The sequence below is a fragment of the Microtus ochrogaster genome, chromosome 7, assembly GCF_000317375.1.
Source record: "Microtus ochrogaster isolate Prairie Vole_2 chromosome 7, MicOch1.0, whole genome shotgun sequence".
Lineage (NCBI taxonomy): Eukaryota > Metazoa > Chordata > Mammalia > Rodentia > Cricetidae > Microtus > Microtus ochrogaster.
The window spans coordinates 63,738,601-63,765,852 of record NC_022014.1 but is presented as its reverse complement, the minus strand read 5'-3'; the positions used below and the strand labels follow the sequence as shown (position 1 = coordinate 63,765,852).

The window sequence follows — 27,252 nt, the reverse complement described above, 5'->3', positions numbered from 1 at the left end:
TGTGAAGAAAGCACTCCACTTGTTTTGTTATTGAGATTTATTTCCATTGCTTGGGGCGTTTGTTGTTGTAGTCTCTTGCTTGTTTTGAGACAGACAGGGTAAATTACTGTGTAGCTCCTAGCTGACCTCAAACTTATTTTGTAAATTAGGCTGGCTTTGAACTCACAGAGACCTGCCTGCCTCTGCCTCCCAAGTGTAGACGTTAAAGGTGTGCACCACCGTGGCTGCATGAAGGTGTGTGTCACATGTTCATTTGGGTACCTGCGGAGGCCAAAAGAAGATGTCAGATCTCCTGAAGCTGGACTGATAGGCAGTTATGAGATCCCTGATATGGGTGTCAGGAACTGAACTCCAAACCTCTGAAAGAGCAGCAAGTTCTCTTAATTGCTAAACCGTAGTCAGGCTGGTCTTGAACTCATTCTGTAGTCCACCCTGGCCTCCAAATTGCAATCTTCTAGCCTTTGATTCCTGCATGCCACACCACCAGGCCCAGCTCAGGGGAAGATTTTTTTTTTAAATTTATTTATTATGTATACATGTGTACCTGCACCCCAGAGGAGGGCGCCAGATCTCATCACACACAGATGGTTGTGAGCCACCATGTGGTTGCTGGGAATTGAACTCAGGACCTCTGGAAGAACAGTCTGTGCTCTTAACCGCTGAGCCATCTCTCCAGCCCTCAGGGGAAGATTTTTAAAGATAAGAAAATCTACATTGTCAATGCTCATGGAATGCAATGGGAGACAGCTCAGCGATGAAAGCATTTGATGCACAATTGTGAGACTAGAGTTCAGATCTCCAAACCTGTGCCAGATGGGAATAGCCTGTTTTAATTAGGGTTTCTATTGCTGTGAAGAGACACCATGACCACTGTAGGCAGAGTTCTCCTGTCCTGAAGGTCTGCTCCCAAACAATTGACTCGGAGACTTAATGTAAATGATAATAAATGCTTGGACGGGGGCTGGAGAGATGGCTCAGTGGTTAAGTGCACTGTGTGCTCTTCCAAAGGACCCGAGTTCGATTCCCAGCAACCACATGGTGGCTCCCAACCATCTGTAATGAGGTCTGGTGTCCTCTTCTAGCAGGCATATACGCAAACAGAATATTGTATCCATAATAAATAAATAAATATTTAAAAAAATGCTTGGCCGGTAGCTTAGGCTTGTCACTAGTTAACTCTTACACTTACATTAACCCATATTTTTTTATTTATGCTTTGCCACGTGGCTTGGTACTTTTTCTCAGTACGGTGTGCCCATCTTGCTCTCCGTCTGCCAGTGACTCTCCTTCCCAGCATTCTCAGTTTGCCTTTCCCCACCTAACCATATTCTGTTCAGCTACTGGCCAGTCGGCTTCTTTATTAAACCAATCACAGTGACAAATCTTCACAGTATACAAAAAGATTATTCCACAGCTGACTATGGCAACTCTTCTAAGGGAAAACATTTCATTGTGGTGGCAGCTTACAGTTCAGAGGTTCAGTCCACTGCCATCATGGTGCGACATGGTGTCGTGCAGGCAGACATGGTGTTTTGCATCTTAGCATGTAGTCAACAGGATATGGTCTATAAGTTATACTGAGCAAAGCTTGCCCGACAGTGACACATTTCTTTTCTTTTCTCTTTTTTTGACACATTTCTTTCAACAAGGCCACACCAACTTCAACAAAGCCACATCTCCTAATAGTGCCTGCCGCTCCCTTTGGGTCCATTTTCTTTCAAACCACCACAGTCTCCCGCCTATAATTCCAGTGCTTGGAAGACAGAGTGGAGTCCCAGGAACAAGCTAGCCATATCAGTGAGCTGGGGTTCAAATGAGAGATGCTGCTTCATTGAGGAAGGCAGACAGAAGCTAAGGAAGACTCCAGACATCAACCTTGGGCCTCCACATATTCACACACACACACACACACACACACACACACACACACACACACACACGAGAGTGTGTGTAAAGAAAAAATAAAAAGTTGAAAATAAAAATGCTACATAAGAAAAAACTCTGAATGGACGGGGATAAGACTGTCCTTGGGTAGGAAGGACATTCCTTTAGTCTATAAGAAAGTAGGAGGAACAAGTACAGCTAGAGCGCACTGATCTGTACTTCAACAGAGACGGCATCTGTTCTATAGGGATTGATGTGGCCATGTTAGGAGTTGTGGTGAAGGCAAGCCTAGTTAATTTTCACTTAATGGCTTGTACTGTCTTTATAAAGCTAGATGTATGAGCCAATGGGAAACGAGGGGCTGAAGCTGGAAATGGCTGACAAGAGTCATACAAGCAGCACCCTACAGAAATGGTAGGGCTGCCCCGTGCAAGAAAAGGACTGTACAGCACCTGGGACAGAATGGATAATGGTTACTCTAACCAACAAGAGCTCTCTGCCAACTCAGTGATCATCAGTACCGACCTCTAGTTCACAGATCTCACAGAGCTCCACTTGCCTTTCCTCCACAAGTGCTAGGATTTCAGGTGTGTGCCACCAGGCCCAGCCTAGATTACAGTTCTTACCAGCAGGCATTAGTGTCATCTTAATGATTATGAATTGATAGTTATAATTATACAAGCCACCCTTCTCAGGTAGTGTCTGCGATTAGTCTTCACGTTCTTATATACAGTTGTCTCATCAAACAGAGCAAGTTTCTGAGAGGAAAACTGTACCGGAAGTCTCTATGTCCTCACACTTCCTTACATGTAAACGTGGGAGTGGTTTTGTTGCTTGCTTGCTTTTAAAGTGTTTATCATATTTGTTTATTCATTGTGTATTTATGTGGAGAGATCAGAGAACAACCTCTGGGAGCCAGGCCTCTCCATCCTCCATGAGGTTCCTGGTGCTCAAACACAGGCTGTGAGGCTTTAGGGCAAGAGTATTTACCACTGAGTCATCTTGCAGTCCCCTTGTTGTCTGCTTCCTTTGGGAAAGGTCTCACACTGTAACCCAGACTGGTCTTGAATCAAGGCAAGCTTTCTGACTCAGCCTCCCAAGTGCTGGGATTGCAGGCATTCATGAATTACCACATAAGAGGCAACTTACTTCTTTCCCCTGGTTAAAACAGCAAGCACCTGTTTCTTTGTTTGAAGGTAGCCAAACAAATGTGTACTTTTTATTTCATTTGTGCTGTGGAGTTTTCGGTGATCTAAAATGTATGAACATGCCGGGCGATGGTGGCGCACGCCTTTAATCCCAGCACTCGGGAGGCAGAGGCAGGCGGATCTCTGTGAGTTCGAGACCAGCCTTGTCTACAAAGCTAGTGCCAGGACAGGCTCCAAAGCCACAGAGAAACCCTGTCTCAAAAAACCAAAAAAAAAAAAAAAATGTATGAACATGATCGTCCGCATTAGGAGCTATTAGGTTTTCACAACAAAGACCTCCTACCTACCAAGGCAAAATAAAGTGCCAGTATTGCACAACAGTGAAATGCGTCCAAGGAAGTCACTATTCGTGTATGAAAATTCCACATGGACACACACCCTCTAGATCCCAGTCCAGATACAGATCTGCATCTGGCTGACAGTCACAGAGAGGCTAAATGAGAGGAAACATTGTGATTCTAGTTTTACCACAGTGCCACCCTTCCAGTATTGTGATGATGTGAGGTGTACAATCCAAAATATGGGAACACAAAATATTGTGTTCACCTCAAAAAGTTCAACATTAGCCAGGCGATGGTGGCGCACACCATTAATCCCAGCACTCGGGAGGCAGAGGCAGGCGGATTTCTGTGAGTTCGAGACCAGCCTGGTCTACAGAGCTAGTTCCAGGACAGGCTCCAAAGCCACAAAGAAACCATGTGATGAAAAACAAAAAAACAAACAAAAAAAAAAGTTCAACATTAATTAGGGTTCTGTTGCTATCTCCTAGTAAGAAGGGAAATACAGCAATTTTCCCAACCCCCCAAACTAGAGCCCAGAAATAGATCTTACACAATTGGCATCTAACTAGTATTAAAAATAAACATTTTATTATATAACAAAGTTAGTTTCAAAAATTTACATCAATAAAATCAAAAGCCATTCTGAACACAATAAAATATTTACCATTATGGACACCTTGCACTTTTCAGAAACCTGATACAAAACAAAGGATTAAGCATGCTACACATGAGAGGGCCACATTATTGTGCCCATGGCAGCAGCAGAACAAAGTGTGAGCTGCAGAACTGGAACCATTGTCCTCGAGGCAACTGATGCAGACAAAAGAAGAACAGAGGCCACAAGCCACAACGCCTGAACTCAGGCTGAACTGCCTCCGATCCAGTTCCAATCACTCCGACAAGTTGCTCTGATCCAGCACAATTATCCTGTATACACAGATTTTAAAGAGAAAAAGGGAAGCTTTGAGTTCATACATACTTTAAAGAATTCTTGTGCAGTGCTTGGAATCACATCCCAGGCCTCATACAAACCAGGCAAGCATTCTGCCACTCACTCAGCTCATATCCTAAGCTCATGTGTCTGTGTGTGTGTGTGTGTTTAGAATGCACACACACACACACACTTTTCCTATTCAACTGAAGTCACAGAAAAGGAATTTTGTCTGTATAATCAAAGCAGATAGTGATCAACAACATAGCATGGGGTGTAAAATGACTACAAAGCAACCGACAGTAGCATCTTTCATATTCCATGTATGAAACCTTCCTTGAGCAGACATCACTTATTTAAGCAAAGTTGGCATTAACTTCACCTTATATTTGTCAATTATAGATATAAAACTATAAACTGATCGGCTTGGTGTAGATGCAATCTGTCGGTGATATTTATTTGGAGACTGGTAAATATTTGAAGTCTGCTCATGCAATCTAAAAAGAACAAACTCTGACCTATAAATACACTATCTCATTACCTGGAAGGTTCAGACCAACCCAGTCGCTTCCAGAAACAGGGCTTTTAGTTCATCTTGATGAAACACAAGAGGAAGGGGAAAAAAAGTCTGGATACTTTCTAGGTCAAGGGCTGTCAGAATGCAATATTCACATTAGAGTGTTCTCAGTGTGCTGTTTCCTCGTTTGTTCTACTCTATAAAGATATGACTTTCCTGAAAACACAGCCAAAGGATCCTTCTCCTAATATCCTAGAGCCCCCTGTGATAGCAATGGGTACCCAGTGACACTAATTCAAAAGTCCCTGCATGACCTTTCCAAATTCCCTGAGTTATCTTCTCAGTGAATTCAGTCTTGGCTAAATGTCTATATACTCTGGGCCCTATGCCAACCAGAGTTCTGGAGGAAATGAAATGTATACAAACTAGTACAGATAAAGATTTCTTAACAAAGTGGCTATACACAAAGGTATAATTAGAGTCAGGGGACAAACAAGGACTGACAAGGCATCTATTGGCTAGTAGCTGCAGGAGGCCTAGGTGGAAGGCAGCTGAGCAGTGGGGATGGGATGGCTCCTGGAAACTGGAGCAGGAACTGGAGTTCAGAAAGACAGGACACCATGGCTACCAGGCACAAGGTGCCCAATTGGTAGGGGAGGGAAGTGATGAACAATTCTCTTGCCCTCTGGTCTTCTGCCAGGGCCCCCATTGGCTAACAGAAAGCCAAGGAGATGCAGTCCATAGGGTCTGCACCCTGAGACATAAAACAAACAGGACAGAGAAGGAGGCTGAAAAGGGACTAGGGATGGGAAGACTAGATGACCTGAAAGGGTGACTATCTCACTCCCTGAGTAAAATCAACACAGGAGCTCACTTGTAAAGGCCTATTAGAAGCCTGATGTTCTATTAGAATAGTTTTGAAATAAAGATTAATTTACAACTTTTACATGACTTTTTTAACTTCATTTAAATTCTGTAATATATGATTTCTTCAGTACCCACGGAAGCTAAATTTAAAACTCTTAAAATGCTGTCTTTCATTTATGTGTATGTGTGCATGTGCACACACATGCTTATGGAGGCTCGAAGACAGCTTACTGCAGAAGGGAGGCTCCTTCCTCTATGTGGCTTTTGGGATCAAACCTAGGTCCCTCAGGCTTGGTGACAAGATCCACTGAGAAACCTCAAAGCCCTTGATTTTTGTTTTGTTTTTAGGCAAGGTATCCCCAGTTGGCCTTGAAATCTGTGGGTAATCCTCCTGCTCCTACTTCCTAAGTGCAGAGGCATGCATCACCACACTCAGCTTAAATTTATTTATTTATTTATTTATTTTATTTTATTTTTTTTGCTTTTTCTTTCTTTTTTTTTGTTTGTTTTGTTTTTTCGAGACAGGGTTTCTCTGTGGTTTTGGAGCCTGTCCTGGAACTAGCTCTGTAGACCAGGCTGGTCTCGAACTCACAGAGATCCTCCTGCCTCTGCCTCCCAAGTGCTGGGATTAAAGGCGTGCGCCACCACCGCCCAGCTCAGCTTAAATTTAAAATGCTTTTGAATATATTTAAGTGCAGAACAGTTCTACAGACAATGAACAAATCGAGGTCAGCCCATGGCTTGTTTTAGAAACAGAACTGAGAAGCCAGGAGTGGTGGCTTGTGCTACAATCGCACACTGGTAGGTGAGAGAACTGCGTTGACGTCGAGATCTGAGTGAGGCCGGAGTGAGGTGCCGTCTCACAAAACTAAACAACAGCCAGGCGGCTCTGGCAACACACCATTAACCCCAGCGCTTGAGAGGCAGAGACCGATGGATCAAGGCCAGCCTGCTCTAAAGTTCCAGTACAGCCGAGGCTACACAGAGAAATCCTATCTCAAGGAAAAGGATAAATAAAATTAAAAAAAAAAAAGAAAAAAAACCCCAAATTTTGATGATGTTGCTGTTTTGTGATGAAGTTATGATTGGCAATTCTCAGAAATGCTGAGCTGAAGTTTAAGAAAAAAGACATGACCCCATACTACACAACAATCATCCATCCATCCATACCTTCTTCCAAAGCCCCTAAAACGCTGTCTGATTTACTTCTCTCCAAACTGATGCTTTCTTTCCTTTTTTCCTTCTGATCAACAACGTCTTGATCTTTGGGTTCTAGCCTCAAAGAACAAAAAGACTATTTCCCTTATAATCAACATTCTCTTTGAAATAATTTATCACCTTGTCTTCATATCCCTCAAGCTCCCTGTGATATGGGAAGTCTAATAAATAAGCATCTTACAAATTCAAAGCCACATTCTCCTTGAGAACAGTCACCCCTCTAGATGGGAGGAGACGGCTTTTCTCACTTAACTTCATTAACACAATCAGGGGCAAGGCCTTTATCTTCTACTTCTGTCCAAACACTCAAGACCACAATCATCCAGTCCCCTGGGCAGCTGCAGCTTCTGTGAAATGGAAACACTGTTTCCTCTCGGCAATGGCTGTGCTCATCAGAAAGTTTGTGCTTCACTAGTCAAAGTCTGTTCCTTTGCCACATCTAGTCACCAGCTCCGTCCTCTGGGATGGAGACAGTAAGTAGATTTCTCTTCATGTGATAGCATTTCAGGCATTTAGGGAAGCTATCAAATTCTCCACTCGTCTGCTCTTTTCAGGCTGAGTCTCCCTGGCTCCTCAGTGTTCTCACACTGACTATTCTGTGTCCTCTGTGGACTACGACCATCCCTGAGAAACGTGTCCTAGGAGCCCGCCCACAGCACATCGGTTATCCCTGGCGCACTTCCTTCATCTCAACAGTTCACGTCTGTGTACCCTGCATTAATGCTATGTGGACCTTTTCAGAGACTAAGTGCTGGGCATATGGACTAAGACTTCCTGCCCTCAAAGTCATTACAGGAAATAGAATTTCCAATAAAAAATTATCAGGTTAGGTCTGCTTTCTCACACTGTATACTTTTGGATCTAAAACTTGCCATTTGTAGGCCCTATGTCCCTCGGCTGACCTTGAACTTCTGGGCTCAAACAATCATCCCCCTTAAGACTTCTGAATAACTGAAACTACAGGTTCCTGCAGCAGCCATGCCTGGCTTTGTCTATCTTTTAGAGTGGCTAACATTTGCACCTGTCAAAATAAAATTTTTTCCATCACCCGTCACATTAGCATTCACTTCTAGATTTGGGTTATCTGAAAACAGTTACATATGCCTTTCTGATTTAACTCGGATGACTGATGAAAATGTTGAAGGCACAGGGCTAAATCCAGTATTAGAGCTATGGTATCAGTCTCCTAGTGGGGTCTTGGAGGGTAGGTGGTGGGAGGGAGAGAGGCAGACAAGTGAAGTCAGGCCTGGCTGATCTACAGCTGTGCAAAGCCGTCACCAGACAATCATCCTCCAATAAGCCGAAAGCATAGCTACTTCCTGAAGAAAAAAATAAAAGACAGGAACTGGGAGCCTCGCTCTATGGAGTTCTATGCCCTAGGTACATAACAGTTTGTATGTTCTTTCCCCTGTGAAACCTAAGAAAATGATTCCTTAGTGGGGAAAGACAACCTTGTAGAGCCCTTGGAAGGGTCCAGCAGTGCCATGTTCTCCTCAGGTGACTGCAGCAATCTTTCCAGGTCCTCATCAAGAGAAGAATGAGCTCTGTCCAGGAGCAAGTAAAGAGAAAGGTGAAAAGAGTCATTTTCTCTCATAGCACATCACTGCACGGCGAAAGGGCCCTCAAATCCAGTGCTTCCACAAGAGCTGAGACCATACGGTGAGAGACGGTGTCTGGACTCCCAGAGGTCACTTGTCTCTAACTTATACGGACATTCAAATAGTCCGTTAGCTCCTTGACAAAACCCTGGCACCCACGAGATCACTCCCTCCAATGCCAACTGTCTCAATTATAGGTTATTAATTCAGTTTCTATATGAGGTTTTAGTTGTACATGCTTTTTTTATTATTTTTTTTCTAAAATATTTATTTATTTATTATATATACAATATTCTGTCTGTGTGTATGTCTGCAGGCCAGAAGAGGGCACCAGATCTCATTATAGATGGTTGTGAGCCACCATGTGGTTGCTGGAAATTGAACTCAGAACCCTTGGAAGAGCAGGCAATGCTCTTAACCACTGAGCCATCTCTCCAGCCCCTGTACATGCTTTTCATGTGTTTTTCTGAATTACTTTTGATAGACGATAAAAGGTAATTTTAGAAGGCCTAAAATGTACACTTTCCAACTGAAAAAAGATCTTCCATTCTATAGTAGTATCTAGGACTAACCATTCACATAGCACTGAGACACCTGAGCACTGGGGAAGACCTGCTTGTGGGTAGCACTGCCAGCCATTTTGAAAAATGAAGATAAAGGGGCTGGGGATGGGTTCAGTGAAAAAGTACTTCTCAAGTAAGAATGAAGATCAGAGTATGAACCCCCAGAACCTACATAAAAGCCAGACCACCTGTAATCACAGAATTTAGAGGGCAGAGACACGGGGATCCCAGGTCAGGTTGGCTAGCTCCAGGTATGACAGCTCAGTGGGTAGTGGTGTTTGCCTGAGGACCTGAGTTAGACTCCCGTAACTCACATAGTGCAATCTATTCTCTGATACATACACATGTGTGCTGTGGCCATGCCACCACCCAACACAAATAAGTAAATAAATAAATGTCAAAAGGGGGAAGAAATAACTTTTTTGAGACAGGATCTCATGTAGCCCAGGCTGGCTTTTGACTGGCTATTCATCCAAAGCTGGTCTTGAACTTCTGACCTTCCTACTTCTACCTTCTGAGTGCTAGGACTACAGGTATGTGTCCCTACAGTTTATGTGGTTCTGGGGATCAAATAGAAAGCCTAGGCTGGGCCGTGGTAGCACACACCTTTAATCCCAGCACTCGAGAGGCAGAGGCAAGCAGATTCTCTGTTAGTTCAGGCTCCAAAGCCACAGAGAAACCCTGTCTCAAAAAACCAAAAACGAAAAAGAAAGAAAGAAAGAAAGAAAGAAAGAAAGAAAGAAAGAAAGAAAGAAAGAAAGAAAGTCTCAGCTCTTAAGACTCATCTCCTTTTGCAAATGTTTTAGGTTTCTCTCATCCTTCCTTGAAAAAAAAATGACTTAGCCGTTAAGAGTGGGACAAATGCTGGATTCCAGTTTAGCCAGCGAAATGTAAGTGACTGTCTGCTGGGAAACTTCTGGAAGGGTTTTACTTCCCAAATAAAAGGGGACGGATGCCAGTAACATATTACTTTGTCTGACCCTCTTTTTACCTTTGCCTTTGTGTGAACAACAGCCATCTTGCCACCAGGAGACAGGTTTGGGGAGGAAAGGCAGAAAAAATAAAGCCAGAGCAAAGACCAACATGTCACCAGGATAGAGCAGAAAATTGAAAAAAGTCTAAGTCTCGAGCAGAATGACACTAGCGGTGCCTGACACTCATGAATCTCTTGTTAAATGAGAAAACCCCCTTTAACCATGGCAGTGGGGCTTTCTATTCCTTGCTGCTGAAACAACTGTGTATGGCTTTCCTGAGGAGATGCGGGACCAAGATCAGCAGTAGGACAAGGAAAGGAGCAAGTGCCACCACACATCTAAGCCTTGTCTCTTTTCAAAGTTTATCTTCTTCATTGTGAACTGCATTGACTTCAATCTTTTTTAAAAAAAATATTTTATGATTCCTTTTATTTCCTATGTGCATTGGTGTTTTGCCTGCATGTATGTCTGTATGAGGGTGTCAGAACCCTGGAAATGGAGTTACAGACAGTTGTTAGCTGCCATGTGGGTGCTGGGAATACAATCGGGGTGCTCTTGACCTCTGTGCTATCTCTCCAACCCCATCTTCAATCTTTTTAAATTTATATAAAAAATTACCCAAGACCAGAGGGAGGGTGTCTAGTCAGTATTCTATTGCTGTGAAGAGACACTATGTCACAGCAACTCCTATAAAGACAGCCTTTAATTGGGGCTTGATTACAGGAAACACGGCAGCATGCAGGCAGACAGTGCTGGAGAAATAGTTGACAGCTCTGTATCTGGATCCACAGGTAGCAGGAGGAAGAGAGCCACTGGGCCTGACTTGGGTTTCTGAACCCTCAAAACCCACCCTAAGTGACACATTTCCTCCAACAAGGCCTTTTAAATAGTGCCACTCACTCCCTGTTGACTAAGCATTCAAATCTATGAGCCTATGGGGGCCATTCCTGTTAGAGAAGAGCTGAGTTCATTCCTCAGAACCCATGGTGGCTCACAACTACCTATAATCCCAGTTCCAGATGATACAATTCCCTCTCTGACTTCTTCAGACACCTGAGTGCACATGATGTACATCACTGGTACATACACATACACAAAAATAATAAATCTTTTTATTTATTTATTTTTTTGTTGAAAAAATTTCCGCCTCCTCCCCGCCTCCCATTTCCCTTCCCCTCCTCCCACTCCTCTCCCCCTCCCCCCCAAAATAATAAATCTTTAAAAAATTAAAAGCATGGTCTCAAAACAAGCCTAATGTCTCATCAACAGAAAAAATTGGGGGAAAAAAGTGAAGGCAGCTGTGATGGATCAAGCCTGTAGTCCCAGCACTCCAGGGGCTAAGCAGGAGGCCTGCCACAAGTTCATATCCAGGTGGGGTGACAGTGTCAGTCCCTGTCTCAAACAAAAGAAGTGATAAGCATACATTCCACAAAGAAGAATAAGATCCAGTGAGATGGCTTAGCAGATAAAGATGTGTCGTTCAAGCCTGACTGGCTGAGTTCAATCCTTAGGACCCACATGGTGGAAGGAGAGACCCAGCACCCACAAGTTTTCTTCTGCCCGCCCTATGAACACTAAGGTGTCTTCTCTCTCTCTCTCTCTCTCTCTCTCTCTCTCTCTCTCTCTCTCTCTCTCTCTCTCTCTGTCTCCCTCCCACTCTCCTTCCCTGGGCTGGGCAGTGGTAGTGCATGCCTTTAATCCCAGCACCTGGGAAGCAAAGTTCGAGGCCAGCCTATTCTCCAAAAGCTAGTTCCAAGACAGGCCCCAAAGTTACAGAGAAATTCTGTCTCGAAAAAAAAAAAAAAAAAGAATGAAATTTGCAAAAAAGTGGATAGAGCCTTGAGACAAACATTTCATGTATTCCTCTCACATGTAAAACTATAGTTAAATTTCTGTTTCTGTCTGTGTGTGTTACAAAAATAGAAGGAGACTCTAAGGAAGGAGGTTCAAGGACGGGGGCTCCTGAACAAGAAAGGACAATGGAATGTGCGGGGCACGAGAGTAGAGGGAAGGACTATTAAGGAGATGGAAAAGGAGCAGCAAACGATGGGGAAGACAGATAAAGGAACATAGTGGGAGTGCGAATAAGAACAAAGTGTAATGAGGGGCTGGAAAGACAGACAGACACACACTCAAATGTGATAAAAAATTTTTACAGAAATTATTGCAGACAAGGTGCATGCTTTTAATCCTTGGGAGGCAGAGTCAGGCAGATCTCTGTGATCTTGTCTGGTCTACATAGTGAGTTCCAGGGCAACCAGAGCTACATATTGAGATCCTGTCTCAAAAAAACAAAACAAAAATAATTTCAAAAACTTTTAAGTGGATCATCATGGATGGCAACTATATAATTAGCTATACAATTAACATTGAGCTGTGCACTTTCAATTTGTTAAGAAAGATGATAGTATGTTATATGTACTTTAATCACAAAGGATAACTAGGATGAAGGGCTTGCAAGCCTCCATCCAGTCCTGGATCTATAGACAGTTAATTATTGCTGGGAAAGGAGAGACATGTTCTTCAGCGGTGTAGTCACTGATAACGTGCTCATGTTCCTATAAATAATCCCTCACCCATGCTCCCCTAAGAAACACTCATTAGGTCATGCACCCTCCAAAGACACGAGTAGAAGGGAACTAGTGAGGTTCATGAGAGCAGGCGAGAGACAAAAGAGGGTAAAGAAAAACCAACATGATAAAAATACATTATATACATGTATGAAAATATCGTCATGAAACTTATATACAATTAATACATGCTAATACAAAACAAAAATCCTGGTCATGAAGCAAGGAGAATAAAGAAAATGACTGTCTGTTCCTTATTATTTGTTAATATAATAAAACAAACATACACAAGTGCAATTTTAAAATCCTTTCCAAAGTTTAGTTTTCTGTTACCTCTCTGTGTCTTCCAGATCCTGAATTTCTTTGGTGAAAAGAAAACTGCTGTCTTTACTACTGTTGGTTTCTTGTTCTTCCAAATTCACTTTATCTAAAGCAGTTGAGAGAGCTAACTTTATTAAAATGAAAATTAGTTGTGAGCATGTTTTAAAATGAACTGTAAAAATTAAAGCCATCAGTAGTTCTGCAAGTATGAATGCAGCAGCTCCCTTTCCCACGAGAGCAGAGGGCCAGATGGCAGTCTGCAGGGCACCAGCACTCGCAGCAGCTGCTTCTGGGGTCTTGGGAGATCTCTGGCGCCAGGTGAAGCTACAGGAAACCTAGCCGGTGCCAAGTTCAGAGAACTATATAAAGCAAAGGAAAGAAGGCACACAAAGAGGAGGCGAGCAGCCCTAAAAATAAGCCACACGATTGTGCTTTAGGGCACTCTTCCCTTTCTTGTTCTTAGATGCTCCTATGGCAGAACTTCATGGAAGGAATTTGGGTGGGATAAGGATGTACCCTTTAATGCATGCCAAGAATTTTACTAATACTGTCTTCTTTCATTGGCCAACAGAATTATGAAAGGAAGAGAACTAACATTTGCTAATTAGTGCACCAAGCACTGTGCACAGAGCTATCACGATCACGAGACAGGAACTACTGTTCCCATCATACAGATGAGGAGAGATAAAGTTCAGAAATGAAGCAGTTTGTTAGACAAAATTAACTGGTAAAACTGGAATTAAAATGGAGTTGTACCCGACCTAAGTCACACTCTTCCATATGCATTCCATAAAAACTTCATGAAAAGACCTGGATATTGGCTTACCATTTTCAGTGGCGCTCAGACCATGTGCTGTGTTCTCCTGTGACACCATGGGTGAAATCTGCTGTTGCTTCAGATGCTCTGTAACAGTACAAAAACAAAAGGCAACTTATCCCACCTTTCCATAGCACACAATTTTCTAGGACAGGGGCTCTCAAAGGACAGTCCTCAAATCTGCATTATTGCTGTTGTTCCTCACCTGAAATGTAGAAATAAAAATAAAAACCGAGGAGGAGTCTGGTTTTAAAAACAGACTTAAAGATTTAAAATGTTTTATTTGTATGAGTATGTATCTATGTTTGTAAATGTCTTGTGCCCACGGAGATGATAAGAAGGCTTCAGCTCCCCTGGAACTGAGCTACAGATGGTTGTGATCCACCATGTGGGTGCAGAGAACCAAACCCAGGCTCTCTGCAAGAGTACGTGTCCTTAACTGCTGAGCCATCTCTCCAGCCCTGTAATCTTGATTTTTGTACTCTTTCAATAGCAGAGCCACCCACAAGTGTCTCCATCTCTACAGGCCTATATGTCACTTTTTTTACTATGTATATCCATGTTCCCACTTCCAAGATCAGCAGATGCTGAGCTCACCGGCTGCTCTGCATTTGTTAGGTGCTGGCTGCCTTTAAAATGCTCTTCAGAGCAGAGCAGAGCAGAGCAGAGCAGAGGCTGTATCGAGGCGGTGCTAGTCTGCTCCCTTTCTACTGTTAAACTGTGCCTGACAGCTCTTGAGCATCAGTTGCACCTGTAAGATCATTCAGATCAGATTTGTATCCCCATCGGTCCCTTGTTGCTCTTAAATGATCATCTATATCCTAAAAGACCTTTCCCTTTAAGATGCCTGTCGGGGCCTAGACCTCTGGATATGAACCCTCCTGATGTGAGATACCCCTCTGTATGCTGTGAATATGTTTTATTACCACTGGTTAATAAAGAAGCTGCTTTGCCTATGGCAGGATAGAATGTAGCTAGGTAGGAAATCCAAGCAGAGATAGAGAAAGAAGGCGGAGCCAAAGGAGACATAAGCAGAGAAGCAAGAGGTGAGGTAACAAAGCACGAGCTCACAGCAAAATATAAAATAACAGGAATTGATTAATTTAAGTTGTGATAATTAGTTAATAATAAGTCTGACCAAATAGGCCAAATAGTTTGTAATTAATATAAGTTTCTGGAGTGGGTGGCCAGGAAACAAGAGCGCAGCCTCTGGTTACACCCTACAAAAAAAGCAGGGGACAGATCCTGATTACTCCCTAGAGGTCTTTTCAGAACAAACAACAGTGATGATAGCACAGTTAGCCGAGTTCATTAGGTCAAAGGGCAGGCGTTGAGGGCTTGATAAGAAACCCAGAGGATGGCTGTGCCTTGAGTCAGAGCGTGAAGTCCTAATCCCTTAAGATTCACAAGACCTCAGAGATCCTGAAAACCAACTGCCACTGCCTTGAGAAATTCTCTGTAAGCCCTATACCAAGAACTGGACCATCATAGACATGAGAGGGACCCATTAAAGATAAAGGCTGGTCTAACAGACTATTGGAGAAGCAGACTGCCTGCTCCCAAGGTCTCTATAACATGACACTATTGCTTTAAACATCAGACCAGCTGTAAATAAAATTAAGTAGCTATTTCTCAGTAGCCTCCCAAAAGAGAAAATTCTAGTCTCATCAGGTTTTTCTCTCATTGACTTCTGGGCAATTATAAGAGGGATTTATTTATTTATTTATTTATTTTTATTTATTCACAACCCAATACGTTTAACACTTCCTCTACTAGCAAAATTGGAAGTAAACATGTCTTGGCCTGAGCAGCCAGACTACAGGGTTCTAAGAAATATCTAGTTTGAGTTGAAAGGAAGATTAGCAATTCCTTTAATCAAAAGAACCTATCATTTAGACATGGTGGTACACTTGGGAGGCTGAGGCAGAAAGACAGAATTAAGGCCAGTCTAGCTATTAAATGAACTCTAGGCCAGACTGAGCTACATAGCAAGACCCTATCTCAAAAAATGTAAACAAAATCAAACAAAAGCCTCACAAAAATAAAATCAGTATCTCCAACAACATCCGAATGCTGTTATTACACCTTTACTCTTTTCATAGCCCTTTTTTTTTTTTTTTTTTGGTTTTTCGAGACAGGGTTTCTCTGTGGCTTTGGAGCCTGTCCTGGAACTAGCTCTGTAGACCAGGCTCATCTCGAACTCACAGAGATTCGCCTGCCTCTGCCTCCCGAGTGCTGGGATTAAAGGCGTGCGCCACCACCGCCTGGCTTTTTCATAGCCCCTTTAAGCAACAGATGACAAAATAAATTTTTGTCATCTGATTATCTGGGCCATGTTGTGGCCGATTGATTCAGAAACTGTCCCTTTCTGAATTCTGCATTCAACCACACCTTCCTACATTTTTTTTTGTACTAATGCTGATACCTAAGAAAGAAACCATACTGGTGTTAGTGACCACAACCAACAGGGCCAAGGAGTATATTTTGTATTGAACACCTCTTACCGATTTTGTCAAGGAGCTCCTGAGCTGGAGGTGGAAGCTCATTGACATGATGCTGACAGGTGGTTTCCACTAGAAAAAGATAAGGGGAAATGACTTAACACCCTCCTAGACAGGAACTGTAATTTTCTAGACTTTCATGGACTTAAGGCTTTCTCAGTGGTGAAATAAACTAAAGCACATGAGAGCATCTCTCATGACATTCTCAGTGGAGGCTTCCTTGATATATGTGTGGTGTTACTCTCCACTTTCATCCCACCTAACCCACTCTTTGCTTCTCTCTAAGGACACCTGAATCAGATTAAAGTACAAATTCTTACTAAGAGGCTTGGGGATGATCTGGAGCAGGTTGTAGGAGAACACAGAGGTTCTGGATAAGCCAAAATGAACAAAAACACAAAGCAAGAGGCCTTTCTCTGTAGATTATCAAGCCAAGAGATATGGGAGCAACCCCATATTTTGGATCTTTCCCAAGTGCTAAATTATACATAGCAAGCCCGTCAATATAACATACAAAAAATTCTCTTCCCTGGAGAGAAATTCCAATGGCTATAGCAAAGGAAGGCCTTAGACATTGCAACAAATTATTATTATAACAAAATTATTGCAACAAATGTAACATGCCCTAGAAGTTTCTAGCATTCTTGTATAATTAAAAACTGTCTTCTAAGTCTATCCTAAGAACAGTCAGAGGTTCAGATAAGACTTATGTACAAGGTGCAACACTTGGAAAACAATATAAATTTTCAAAGAAGATAATGATTAAGCAATATTTTCAGAGTCTATTATTATGTAGATACTGTATATTTATGAATAATTCTTAATCATAAGAGGAAAGGCTCAAAATACAATTATTATTTGTTGTTTATAAGTATTTCCAGAATCACTCAGTCTGGCAATACTAAAATCCATGAGTGCTCAAGTTCCTTATGCAAAGTGGCATAGTATTTGATCGCTCATAATACCTAATAGAATGCAAATGCCATGTAAACCACTGACACAGTACACTGTTTAGGTAGGGAAGAAAGATGAGAAAAAGCAGCTATACATATACAATACAGTAGATGCAATCTTTTTTCAAATACTTTTCATCTGACACTGATTGAATCCATGGATAAGGAATGAATGAATGGGTAAGGAAGCTGAGCATATGTCAAGGAGAAACACAGTCTAGAACTAATATATGGCATGATTACAAAAGCTCAAGTATTTGTTATATATGCCCCAAACTATGAAACAAGATAATGTACCCAAACTCTACAACACAGCAAGCTGTGGTATGATTATTTGATCATTTTGTTTTTTAAACTTCTTTATTCACATTATTAATATTTTTGTTTAAACCAAATGTCACATCAAACATTGATGAACATCAACCTAAGCATTCTTAAACTGGCTTACTCTCATACTTCTTTGATATTAAATACAGGGTACCTCTGGGCAGGTGCTTCCTCTGGATAGCATGGGCTGATGTCACAGATGGCACAGAAATGTTAGAAGAACCAACTCCACTAATCGCAGACCATTTTTTCTATAAGAAAAGAATTTGAGACATAAAATATGGTAAGCATCATGTGCACTAGGTGAAAAGGCATACATGTAGCTTAGTAATTTGTACTCACTTTTGAGAGTAAGTCACAAATTCAACAGGTAGCTCCCAGGGAAGCTTTGTCTCTGCTGAGCACTTAGTAATCACATTGGGCCTGTCCCCTCACTAAGCCACTGGTAACTTTAGATAGGGCCTGTATCTTTCTTATTCAGGTTTGTATATGGTGCCTGGAACTTAGAATCTGCCCAATTAACAGTTCATTGAGTGAAAGCATAAAGTTCCTTGTTATTTTCTCACTTCTGAGTGGAACTTTGTGGGCCAAATACCAAAAACATTTACAATCAGTTTCCCAATGATTGCTAAGGAAAGTAACCAGTCTGTTCCCAAGAAGGCATCATGGTTGGCTTTAGTTGTCAGTTTGACATACCTAGTTGTCACTTGAAGAACTGCTGCCATCAGATTTGCCTATAGAAATGTCTGAGGCATTTTCTTAATTGCTAGCTGATGTAGGAAGCCTCAGACTACTGTGGGCAGTTCCACCCCCTAGGCAGATGGTCTGGACTATATAAGAAAAATAACTGAAAAGCCAGGAGAAAGCCAGTAAACAACTGTGGTGATTCAAATGAGAATGGCTCCCACAGACTTACATAGCTGAATGTCTGCTTTCTCATTGGTGAACTGCTTTGGAAGATTTAGGAGGCATGGTTTTCTTAGAGAACGGATGTCACTGAGGGTGGGCTCTGAGGTTTCAAAAGCCCATGCTAGGCCCAGTTTGTGCTCTGTCTGTAACCTGTGGATTAGATGTGAGCTTCCAGCTACTGCCTCAACACCATCCCTGCCTGCTGTGCTTCTGCCATGATTCACAGATTAGCCCTCAAACTGTAAGGAAGGCCCCAATCTCCTTGGTCATGGTGTTTATTACAGCAATAGCAGTAACCAAGACAACAGAGTTCCTCCAGGGTTTCTGCTTCAAATCTTACCCCCAGGCTCCTGCCCTGGCTTCCCTAGTTGAGGGACTATAACCTATAAGCCAATTAACCCATTCTTCCCTTGAGTTGATTTTGGTCAGTGTTTCACCTTGGCAACAGAAATCAACTAATACAGAGGGTCAGCCAAAAGGTTTTTAATGAGAAGTATTATGTAGGAATTTGTGGTTTTCTTCTAAAGACTACAAGTGCAATATGAGGGAGAAAGAAAAAAGAACTCATGGGCAAGGAGAAGGTGCTATAACATGAATTCTCCTGCAAGTTCAGGGAGACAGCATGTGTCAAGAAGCACGAGGTACACCTCCCAGAACAGACTCCAGAGAGAAGCCCAGGGATGCCTGGGAGCAATGCAGCATAGTTCTTGCTTCTCAATGAATTTGGAGAATTCTCAGCCCTTTCTATCACTGAGGGCCTTGGACTGACCTCATGAAAGTGAAACGCAAAACTGGATACTCACAGGATCAACCAGTTTTGCAGGTAGAGGCCTAGAAGAAGCCAGGAGAGACTCCAGGCGCTGTACTCTCTCTCGGACAGTTGTAAATCCGGCAGACAAAATTCTCATAGATTCTTGACCATCCCAACAAAAGGCAGATCTTCTTTTAACCTGAAATGTGGTACTGTTGAGGCAGTCTTCATAGTGACTAGCATCTGAAGAAACTGACCCTAGGAGAAAAGAGGGCAGTAAGTGTCTAAATTCTTTACATTATAAACAATCATAAGCTTGGAATTTTCCAGATTGCTAATAACTGAAACAACCATGAATCTGAAACAGCTCCTCAGGTCTAAAGCTCTATATTCTTAGGATCTCAGGATATTAAAAAAATATATATATATATATATCTGGTCACCAAAATGAAATAAAAGGAAATTAAGCCACAAATTTACCAAAAATAAGAACCCTGCAGCAAAACTATTTGATACTGGTTACATGTGGTAACAGCAGGGTCAAGGATTGTATGGCTAGTATCCGGCAGTTAAGTTAGGTGTGTGTGGATTCAGAGTAGGCTCCACAGTGGAATGTTTCCACCACTGCACTCTAATACTGGCTTCCAATAACAGCTATTGCACCATTACCACTTTCAATGCAAACTCAGGTAGATAACCTTCCGCCTTGGTTGCCCTGCATTCTCAAAGAAAATCAAAAACACAAATTGGTAATGAAACCTGGGTTTGTTATAGTTTTACTAAATCAGAAAGCAAGGGGGAAATAAAGAATTCCTTATTTTTTTTCTACCATGCCTGTGGCATTTTTGCAATTTATAAAAAATCAGAGAGGATAGTTCTAGGGATATATTTCAGTGGTAGAGAACTTGCCTGGCTTTGCAAAGTCCTATATTTGATCCTCAACATCAAAGTAAACAAATAAAAAGACAATTCAAGAGATATGGCTATTTAGCTAGGAGAATATTTAATTGTTTCTGAGGAGAAGGCAGCCCAGTGCTAAAACCCAACTTGTCTCCATTTGCAACAGGCTGTCTCCAGCAGGGAGGGTCTGCTACATGGTTACACTATAGCTCTACCTGGAAGTTACTGTTTAGTTCTGACTCTTAAAAAAAATACCTTTCGCCGGGCAATGGTGGCGCACGCCTTTAATCCCAGCACTTGGGAGGCAGAGGCAGGCGGATCTCTGTGAGTTCAAGACCAGCCTGGTCTTACAGAGCTAGTGCCAGGACAGGCTCCAAAGCCACAGAGAAACCCTGTCTCGAAAAACCAAAAAAAAAAAAAAACCTTTGGAGGGCTAGAGATAGCTCAGCAAGTAAGAATACTTGTTGTTCTAGAGGACCCAGATTCTGTTCCCAGGAACCACTTGGTGGCTCACAACCAGCTGTAAATGCCAGACCCAAAGATCAGTCGCCCTCTTTCGTCTCCGTGGGCACTGCAAGCATGTGGTACACAAACATGTGCAGGCAAAATGGTATGGGAGGTCCTTCTGTCTGTGTGTTGCTTTCCTTGGTTAATGAATAAAGAAACTGCCTTGCCTGTTGATAGGACAGAACTTAGGTAGGTGGGGAAGACAGAAATGAACGCTGGGAGGAAGAAGGGAAGAGTCAGAGAGATGCTATGGAGTCGCCGCCAGAGTCAGACGTGCTGGAACTGTGCTGATAGGCCATGACCTCATGGTGATATACAGATTAATAGAATTGGGTTAAATTAAGATATAAGAGGAGTTAGCCAATAAGAAGCTAGAGCTAATGGGCCAAGCAGTGATTTAAATAATCCAGTTTCTGTGTAATTATTTCTGGTCTAGGCTAGTTGGACAGCCGTGAACGAGTAAGTTTCACCCTTTCGCCTACAGCAAAACATCCATACACATATAATAAGAACAAGTATTTTAGCACTTCTTTACTCCTAGCACTCAGGAGGCAGAGGCAGGAGATCTCTGAGTTTAAGGCCAGACTGGTCTACAGGGCTAGTTCTAGGACAGTCAGGGATACCCAGAGAAACCCTGTCTCAAAAAACAAAACAACAAAAAGAAGTAAAGGAAAGAACACACCTTCATTTTGGGAGAAAACAGACATCAGGACTATGCCCAACTAGGACAAATAGAAGAGCCTGTAAATTCATCCTCCAGAACATTCCTCCCTGTGTCCGATTATTACCTGGACTGAGCGGAGTACTGACACTAGTAGGTGCATGCTTTAATTTGGGTGTTTTGCATGAGGTTTCCTTGAAACAGCTGTCTTGTTCACAGGAGATACTCGACAGGTCTTGAATGTCTGTCAGTGATCTAAAGAATTAAAGAACACATAGTAAGCTGGTCATGGTGATATAACTGTGTTAACCCACCTGTTCAGAGGCTAAGGCAGGAGGATTGCCATGACTTCAAGGCCATCCTAAGCTACAGTGATTTCAAAGCCAACCCAACTACATTGCAAGACTCAGTCTTTTATTATTATTATTATTATTATTATTATTATTATTATTATTATTATTATTATAGACCGGGTTTCTCTGTGTAACAGCTGTCCTGGCTGTCTTGAAACTCAAACTGTAGACCAGACTGGCCTCAGACTCGTACAGATCCACCTGTCTCTGCCTCCTGAGTGTTGGGATTAAAGGCATGCACCACCACCCCCTGGCTGCAGGACTGTCCTAAAGGAACAAAGTAATTGTGAGATGTGGTGAGATATTTGGAAAAACAGAACAATACATTCCTATATTCCAGATTGGAACTTCTTTTATTGTGATGGGTTTGAACTCACCATAGGCTAGCCTTGAACTCATGATCTTACTGTTTCAGATTCCTTAATGTTGGGATGTGGACCACCATGTTCTGCTCTAATAATAACGTTTAGAGTGTACTTTTTCGCTGGGCTGTGGTAATGCACGCCTTTAATCCCAGCACTTGAGAGGCAGAGGCAGGCGGATCTCTGGGAGTTTGAGGCCAGCCTGGTCTAGAAAGGGAGTCCCAGGACAGGTTCTAAAGCTACAGAGATACCGTGTCCCAAAAATACAAAGATTATACTTCCAATGGATCAGAGACTATCTAAAAAAAATATTAAGAAATATCCCCAGCACCCATACAATAGTTTAGAACCATCTGTAACTCCAGTTCTAGGGAAATCCAATACCCTCCTCTGACCTCCTTGGGCATACCACACAAGTATACATACTTGTATGCAAAATGCCAATGCAAATAAAATAGGAATTTAAAATATCTATCTTAAAATCGATGCTGGATCCAGGAGTGGTAGTTTGCTCATGCCCACAAGTTCAGCACTTCAGCAGTTAAGGCAAAAGGACTGCCTCAACTTCAAGGTGAGCCTAGGCTACACAGTCAGTCCAAGGCCCCAGGCTAAATAGAAAAATAATCAGCAAAACAACAAACGTGGGGTTGGGGGTAGGGGGAGAACATGCCTATAACTCTTTCACTCCTAAATCAAGGAACAAACAACAAACAAAAAGGAGATGCTGAGCTATAGATGTGGTTTAACAGCAGAGCACTTGCCAAGTGTGTGACAGACAGGCCCTGGAGTTCTATTCCTGGCATCACAAGACAAATATATATATATAATCTGAAACATATTTTGACTAATAAAATAAAACTTCCTATTTATAAAAGGATATTTATGAAGAAAGTACATTTAATCTATCTCAAGTAGTAACCTTACTACCATAATCACTATCATTACTGTATTTCCTTGATTATAAGATGCTATTAATAATAGATCATAAGCCGGGCGGTGGTGGCGCACGCCTTTAATCCCAGCACTCGGGAGGCAGAGGCAGGCGGATCTCTGTGAGTTCGAGACCAGCCTGGTCTACAGAGCTAGTTCCAGGACAGGCTCCAAAGCCACAGAGAAACCCTGTCTCGAAAAACAAAAAAAAAAAAAATAATAGATCATATCATCAATTTAATAACAGCTTTTTGTGAAAGAAGAAAGATGGTTACATTAAATATATTTATGGCAAGAATAAGAGCCAGAAAGATGCTCAATGGGTAAGGCATTTGCTGAGAGAGCCTGGCAACCTGAGTTTGATCCCCAGAACCCACGTAAAGGTGGAAGAAAAGAAGCAATTCCACAAAGCTGTCCTTTCCCTGCACGTGCACAGCCCAGCACGCCCGAGTCTTTCTGATGATGATGATGATGGAAGGGACAGATTCTTAAGAACAAGGAAATAGTCCACGAAACCAAGACTATACAAATCTCCTAGCTACTCTTTGGCATCCGCACATGTCTTTCTCTTTCGGTTCCTTCAGTGTCTCCTCTAAGGCCTCCTCTTGTTTATCTTCAGCACTAAGAGAGAAAACATAAGAAAGAGAACTTGTCAGTCAAGCACACTAACTTGGTACCAGCTCCCCAGTCAAGGGGAGAGGCAATGGAGAAAGCACAAAATTCAGAAGTAGAAAGTGTGAGCTCTAGTTCTGGTTCAGGTGCTAATCAGTCACAAGTTCTTCAGCATATCTGGGTCTCAATTATTCTCCATGGATTGGACAAATACTCTCGAAGGATGATCCCAGCTCTGAAATAAGCCAGCTGATCTACGTGACAGTGAGCAAGTTCCTTAGAAAGCCACTGGAGCACAGGACCTTTGCTGGGAGGCAGACATGGAGCAAAGGGCACAGACGTAAGGCTTTAGCAACTCTGAGGCCAGAAGAGATACTGAGGACAAATTTGACCCATCTACTTCAACCAACACTTAAGCTTCAATTTCAGTACTCATGGGACATAGAACTATAAGCAGATCTCACACTAAATCTTTTTGTTTGTTTGTTTGAGACAGGGTTTCTCTATGTAGTCCTGGATGTCCTGGAACTCACTCTGTAGACCAGGCTGGCACTCAGAGATCCACCTGCCTCTGCTCAAGTGCTGGGGTTAAAAATGTGTACCTGTACCATTTCTGACATGTTTTACTGCTGAGTAGTATTCGACGTATAGATGTGTACTACTGTCTCATCATTCGGTGAGGCATCTGGGTTTCCATTTGGGGAGTATTACAAATCAATCCACTATAAATATTCATGCATATGTTTTGTAATGATTTAAGACTTTGTTTCTTAAGAACAAATATCCAGAAGTTGTAGTTATCTTTAATGCCTATGTCAGTCTTCTCAGAATTATTATTCCTATTTTATTTGTTCATTCATTTTAAGACAGGATCTCACTGTGTATCTCTGCCTGTCCTGGAACTTGCTATGTAAATCAGGCTTGCCTTGAACTTATAGTGCTAGAATTAAAGGCATATGCCACCAGGCCTGACTTTATCATTCCTATTTTAAAGACGTGACAGAAAAGAGGCAGAGACCTATGACCAAAGTCATATGGATAAAATGCCAAGAACCAGGATCTGAATAAAAACAATTACTCCCTTTCACTACCCATCAAATTCTGCTGAACAAGTCCTAATATTTTTAAGTTGCACAGAACTAATTTGTATGATAGTGAATAACACACCTAAATATAAGTAATACATACATATAATTACTTTTGCCAATAAATATTGCTTCTAAGCCTGAAACTGAATACAAAAATAACAGTTGTACCTTTGCTTAACTTGGAACTGCGGCTCAGTCAAACTGTCAGCATTCTTTCCAAAGAATTCTCTTATTTGAAACTTTTCTTCAACTGAAATGATAAAGAAAATGTAGTTTCACTTTAATTCCAGCACTCAGGAGGCAGAGGGAGGCAGACCTCTGTGAGCTCAAGACTAATCTGGCTAACATTGCAAGTTCTAGGACAGCCAGACTAAATAACACATAGGGAGATGCTGTCTCAAAAAATAGACAAACCATCACCATCATTTGGGGTGGGCTTCAAGAAACCGCAGAAGGTAGAGGCACTTGCCCAGAAGCTTGACAGCCTAAATTAGGTCTCTGGATCCCACAAATGGCGGGAGAAAACCAACTAAGAGTTGTCTTCAGGCCTCCACATGCGTGCCACGGTGTGTGCAAACTCAGAAGGGAGAACTTTATTCCAACCCTCAAAACACAACCAAACGATTTACAGTTATTTCTGCAAACAAATGCTATTTTGTCTTTTCAAGAAGCCAAACAGAACCTGGTAGTGGTGGCACATGCTTTTAATCCCAGCACTTAGGAGGGAGAGGCAGGAGGATCTCTGCGAGTTGAGGGCCAGCCTGTTCTACAGAGCTAGTTCTAGAACAGCCAGGGCTACACAAAGAAACCCTGTCTTGAAAACAAAAACAACAGAAAAAGTCAGGTGGTGGTGCATGCCTTTAATTCCAGCACTCAGAAGTTCTAGGACAGCCTGGTCTACAGAGTAAGTTCTAGGAAAGCCAGGGATACACAGAGAAACCCTTTGAAACCAAAAAAAAAAAAAAAAAAAAAATTCTAAATCCAAAGTGGCAGTGGTGGGGGATTTAGCTTTAGCTCAGTGGTAGAGCACTTGAGCAATGTCCTGGGTTTGGTTCTCACCTCCAGGGGTTTGCAGGGAAGATCATGAACGGGGGATTTCCAGACAGTAAAAAATATGCCTCTTAGCTATCAACACCCTCTAAAGACAGAAGAGCAGGGAGAGGGGATTAAGTACTGAAAAGGGAATTAGAGTCTTCTGCTTTTCCAGGTATCAAGTGTCTGAAGTTAGACTTCCCCAGTTCTCTCTAAGATGCTTCTCAAGTATGTAGACAAACAGACTGCCATTCATTTTCCTTTCTTTCCGTTGTTAAACTGCCTTACAGAAAGAACGACAGATTCCATTTCCCTACTCCTAAGGTCCAGCTCGCATACACTGAGGCAGAATGTTGTATACATAATAAATAAATAAGTCTTTAAAAAAAAAGAAGTTAGAGCTAATGGGCCAAACAATGATTTAATTAATACAGTTTCTGTGTGTTTATTTGAGGGCTGAGCAGCAGGGAACAAACAAGCCGCCTCCTACAGCATATGCACAATCTAGAAACAAGATAGGGGAACAAGGAAATTCTTGACTATAGGCAGAGTGTGTGTATAATATGAAAACATCACAACAAAATCTTGTTTTTACATTAATTTTAAAAGTGTAAATTTTGTGTTTTTTATTTCATGTTTTTCAAGACAAGTTTCTCTATGGAGTCCTGGCTGTCCTGGAACTCACTCTGTAGACCAAGCTGAATTTGAAGAGCTCCAACTGCCTCTGTCTCCCAAGTGCTGGGATTAAAAGTATAAATTTAAAAAAAAAAGATGCTAAACAAAGGAAAATGATGGTGACATTCTGACTTCTAGGGTGAAGAAAGACCAGAAATCAAGTTCTAACTTTTGTGCTATCAATAAGCAGCTGTGTGGCTGTGTAGATCCCTCAGGATGGTCAAGAAAGACAACCAGCTGTGTGCCATCAGGGACCTACAGTTCTGTGAGTGAGCACCACCTAGAAAACACGTTATACGTGTGGCTACTGGGAGCCCGCTGAGGAGGAGAGGACTCATTCTTTTGTTTTGTTTGTTTTTAACCTTTACTTTTATTTTATGTGTATGGGTGCTTGCCTGCATATATGTTTGTGTAGCAAGTACACGCAGTGCCAGTGGGGGCCAGAAGAGGGCATCAGACACCCTGGGACTGATGTTATAGACAATTGAACTTCTATGTGGATCCTAAGAATGGAATCCAGGCTGGGTGGGGGTGGTGGGTGCCTTTAATTCCTGCATTCAGGAGGCAGAGGCAGGCGATTTCTGATCTACACAACTAGTTCCAGGACAGCCAAGGGTACCTGAAGTTCAGCCAAAGAAATCATATGTGGGGGGGCTGGAGAGATGGCTCGGAGGTTGAGAGCATTGCCTGCTCTTCCAAAGGTCCTGAGTTCAATTCCCAGCAACCACAGGGTGGCTCACAACCATCTGTAATGGGGTCTGGTGCCCTCTTCTGGACTTCAGACATACACACAGACAGAATATTGAATACATAATAAATAAATAATTTTTAAAAAATTCAGAAGAGCCGGGCGGTGGTGGCGCACGCCTTTAATCCCAGCACTCGGGAGGCAGAGGCAGGTGGATCTCTGTGAGTTCGAGACCAGCCTGGTCTATAAGAGCT

At 42.2% G+C, this 27,252-nt stretch overlaps 1 protein-coding gene across 1 annotated transcript in view; it reads right to left on the bottom strand.

Moving 5' to 3' along the window:
- Positions 1-4,162: 4,162 nt before the first annotated feature.
- Positions 4,163-27,252, bottom strand: part of Tex14 (testis expressed 14, intercellular bridge forming factor) — a 94,153-nt gene continuing 71,063 nt past the window's right edge. The window contains exons 13-22 of the mRNA XM_026780074.1: positions 24,772-24,853; positions 23,462-23,524; positions 21,386-21,513; positions 19,243-19,448; positions 17,685-17,781; positions 16,254-16,322; positions 13,759-13,836; positions 12,945-13,038; positions 8,358-8,450; positions 4,163-4,300 (exon numbers count right to left, since the gene is read on the bottom strand). Coding sequence (XP_026635875.1) covers positions 4,264-4,300; positions 8,358-8,450; positions 12,945-13,038; positions 13,759-13,836; positions 16,254-16,322; positions 17,685-17,781; positions 19,243-19,448; positions 21,386-21,513; positions 23,462-23,524; positions 24,772-24,853 — 947 coding nt within the window. The 3' untranslated portion in view covers positions 4,163-4,263. The remainder of the gene's footprint in view (positions 4,301-8,357; positions 8,451-12,944; positions 13,039-13,758; positions 13,837-16,253; positions 16,323-17,684; positions 17,782-19,242; positions 19,449-21,385; positions 21,514-23,461; positions 23,525-24,771; positions 24,854-27,252) is intronic.